The sequence below is a fragment of the Lacerta agilis genome, chromosome 2 (genome assembly GCF_009819535.1).
Source record: "Lacerta agilis isolate rLacAgi1 chromosome 2, rLacAgi1.pri, whole genome shotgun sequence".
NCBI classification, from domain to species: domain Eukaryota; kingdom Metazoa; phylum Chordata; class Lepidosauria; order Squamata; family Lacertidae; genus Lacerta; species Lacerta agilis.
Genome location: NC_046313.1, coordinates 50,467,031 through 50,470,448, shown reverse-complemented (window position 1 = coordinate 50,470,448; position 3,418 = coordinate 50,467,031). Strand labels below are relative to the sequence as shown.

Sequence of the window (3,418 nt, the reverse complement as noted above, 5' to 3'; positions counted from 1 at the left end):
TGATGGGAGCTGTAGTTTCCCATCCTTGCCCTAAAGTAACAGTTGCAAGCCCCTTTGGCTGTCTGCAAATGAAAATGGACAAATGTACTACAGTGACAACCAGCAAATGTCATGTTTAATTTTTCACTGCAGATGAAGTGACAGATTTTGGAAGGCACCTCAATCACTAAATTGGGAACAGGAAACATCTTTCTGATAAGCAATATTTCAAAACCAAATAAGCATGGTGTTTACAAGTAAGGTGACAATTTAGTTAGCTATATTTGTCAAAGCACAGCTAGAAAAACATCACAACTCATCTCCGTTCCATGTCTAAAGCAGAGAGAAATGCTCCATTTGCAGGGCTGCCTCAGCCGCCTTTACATTGGGGGGGGGGGCGCTACCTTTTCTTTCCAGGAGAGGTAGCACACCTGCCCCATAGGTGTCGGGGGCAGAGGGACTTCCTTGGTGGTAGGAGGAACAAGCTGCATTGGCCCCAGCTCCTCGGCGGGAGCAGTGGCGTTTTCCCCCTGGTGGGCCCAAGGCCAATGCAGCTTTCCCCTCCCTTTCAACATTGCAGTGTATCGCCAGGTCATGGATGTTTGCGTGGTGAAACATTGCAATGTTGAAAACATGAAACTGCCCAGCCCTAGCAGTGAGCAGAACTCCATGAGGGGACTGAGGGGCAGCGGACGTGCCGGCTGTTACGGAGAGATGGAGCTGGCACTTACCGTGTTTCTCCTAAAATAAGACACCGTCTTATATTTTTTTTCGCTCAACAAAACACAGTATGGCTTATTTTCAGGGGATGTCTTATTTTAACCGTGTCGCATCGGTACGCTGCAAAGCCACGCCTCTCCAGGCTGTTTTAATGGGAGGTACCACGTCACTATGGCTTATTTTCGGGGAACGGCTTATATTTCGCAAATGCATAGAAATCCTGCTATGGCTTATTTTATGGCCATGTCTTATTTTAGGAGAAACAGGGTAGAATGCCTCCGAATAATGCTGCGCTGCTGGAAAGGACAAGCCCCTCCTGAGATGCAAATGCTGTGATCTTTCTGTCTCCATAAACCAAGGTGTAAATATGTGTGAATAAACTACATTTCTAAGACACTGCAGGCTCTCTGTGCCTTGATTCTCCAATGGAAAAACAACCCTGGTTGAGTGCCGCAGCTTAACAGAGATTGGAGAGTGGCAAGTAACAATAAGTATTTTCCCTGCCTGCCCCCCAGCTTGATAAACAGATGTCAAGTTTCATTTAGCTTCACAATGATATCTGCACCACATCAACAGGGGCATAGCACTGGGGGTGGAGGTGGGTTGCCAGGGCGATTGTCCCAGGCAATTTTCTTAGAGGAATGTTGCTCAGACCACCCTCTCTTAGCCAGCCCTATGATGCTTTTGCAAGGCTGGGATCTGATCTGATCAGATCCAAGCCTTGTGGAGCAGCTCAGGGAGGGCTGCCTGAGAAGGGTGCCATGTGCTGTTCGATCCCAGCTTCGCCCTCAGGGGGTTGGGATCAAAGGGCACATGTGTCCTTCTCATGATGCCCTCCATGAGCCAGCCCTGTTTGTGAAGCTGAGATCAGAGTGGCTCACGGCTGGCATCAGTGGTGATTGCTGGACTGGCACACGCTTTCCCCCTCAGCCCAATAAACACACACTCTGCCACTGCTCATGAAGCAGAAGAAATGCAATTGGGGGTGGGATAGCCAAAGTAAAAGGAGGCTCCTTACCTGTCAGACCCATTCCACACACATTCAAATTTATCAAAAATGCAATCGTTCTCGTAGAGGGAGCACAGCTTGCTGCGGAGGTAATCATGAACCTAAGAATTGAGGCACAGACAGAAAGGGTGATAGTAAAACAAGGTTCAGTGGGAATCATAATCCAAAGCCTGATTTATAAATCTTGTGAACCAACATGACATAGTATCTACCAGTTCCCTACAAGCTCACCTCTTACTCATTTAGGTTCTCAGATACATTAATCCTCGAGACATCTTCTACAGTGGATACATCAAGCTGTTCATTACTAATCCAGAAGCATGACTCAAAAGAAATGATGCTCGCAAGATAAGAACCCAGCAGTCCCATGGGAGAAGGCTGCTCCATTACCAGAGAGTGGGATAGGACAACCTCAAAAATCATCTATTATTATGGAGCTAGGGGAGAGATGTGGGTAGGAAGAGAACTCAGCAACCTTATTTTCGTAAGAAAGATTCAATGACAGGTGAAGCTGTCTAAGAATCAATGCACACACTTGCCTTGCAAGCTCCAGTTATCTGTTCCAGTAGTCTGGGGTGAATGTGTATAGGGGCAAGTCCACCCCAGCATCCAAGAACAATGTTGGAGGACACAGGTTTAAAGGGCAGGCCCAAGACTTTTTGCTGCCTGAAGCAAAGGGGCAAGATTATGCCTTTCCAATTACACATACAGAAGCCACTTGGGTTGGCAATCTACTCTTACTTCAGCACTGGCGAAGTGGGCAGCATCCTCCAGTGCATCTGAGGGCAGTAGGGCAGAATGACACACACAGTGCTCTGCAGCAATACTTCTGTAATTCCTGTCCACCAGCCAGCACCTGCTAACTCAGGTGGGTGCCTCATTTTACCTAATGGTAGGGCCGGCCCTGATGCCTCCCCTCCACCTACAGGGTGGAATTCATATAATGAGTTCCATCAGCAGAAGCCCTGCACAAGGACTTCTACTTGCACAACAGGGCCATTCTGCATGCCCTGCATACCTCTGAAATTGAGCCAGGGAGAAAGGGAGGGTTAGGAGAACCACCAGAATAGTATGCAGGGAGAGGAGGTGGGGAGGTGATCCTGCCTGGCAAGCTGAAACGCTTGCACTGATGGAACGTTTGCAATAGCGTGATGTTGAATTCCCCCCATAATGATCAAAGCAGAACCCCTGCCCAGGTAAGAAGCATTACATTCAAGTAATTCAGAGCAGTCCTAGTTTATTGGTGGAGAGTGTGCTCTGCATGCAGAAGGACCCAGGCATATCCAGTTAAAGAGTGCCAGGTAGCATGTAGCAGCAGGAACCGCCGCCCCCCGGCTGAGATGTGGAAGAACTCCCAGTCAAAGTAGATAATAGTGGTCTATATGGACCACTGGTCTGCCTCTATATAAGACAGCTTCATGTATAGTTTGGCTCCTTGGCCTTGCTCCTGTAAGAGACAGTCTGTGTTCCCCCAAAGATCCCTAAAGGCACAGCAAAGTTATTAGGCAGAGAACACAAGTATATTCAAACCCTCATCAGCAATTTCATTACTTTGGATTTGTATAGTGTTTGACAAGCAGCCTTAAAATTATGCCACTTTCCATGAGATCAAATGCAACAGAAAAAAAACAACGCAAATATCGTTCTAATTTCAGTTGGAATTGAAAGGAGCATCCTAAATAACGAGGACTTTGCCTGTTAGTTCAAAGA

General features: G+C 47.3%; 1 protein-coding gene across 4 annotated transcripts in view; it reads right to left on the bottom strand.

The window, feature by feature from the left end:
* Positions 1-3,418, bottom strand: part of PPP2R2B (protein phosphatase 2 regulatory subunit Bbeta) — a 241,500-nt gene that overhangs the window by 2,206 nt on the left and 235,876 nt on the right. For all 4 annotated transcript variants that reach the window (XM_033139986.1, XM_033139988.1, XM_033139989.1 and 1 more), the window contains one exon: positions 1,718-1,809. In XM_033139986.1, coding sequence (XP_032995877.1) covers positions 1,718-1,809 — 92 coding nt within the window. The remainder of the gene's footprint in view (positions 1-1,717; positions 1,810-3,418) is intronic.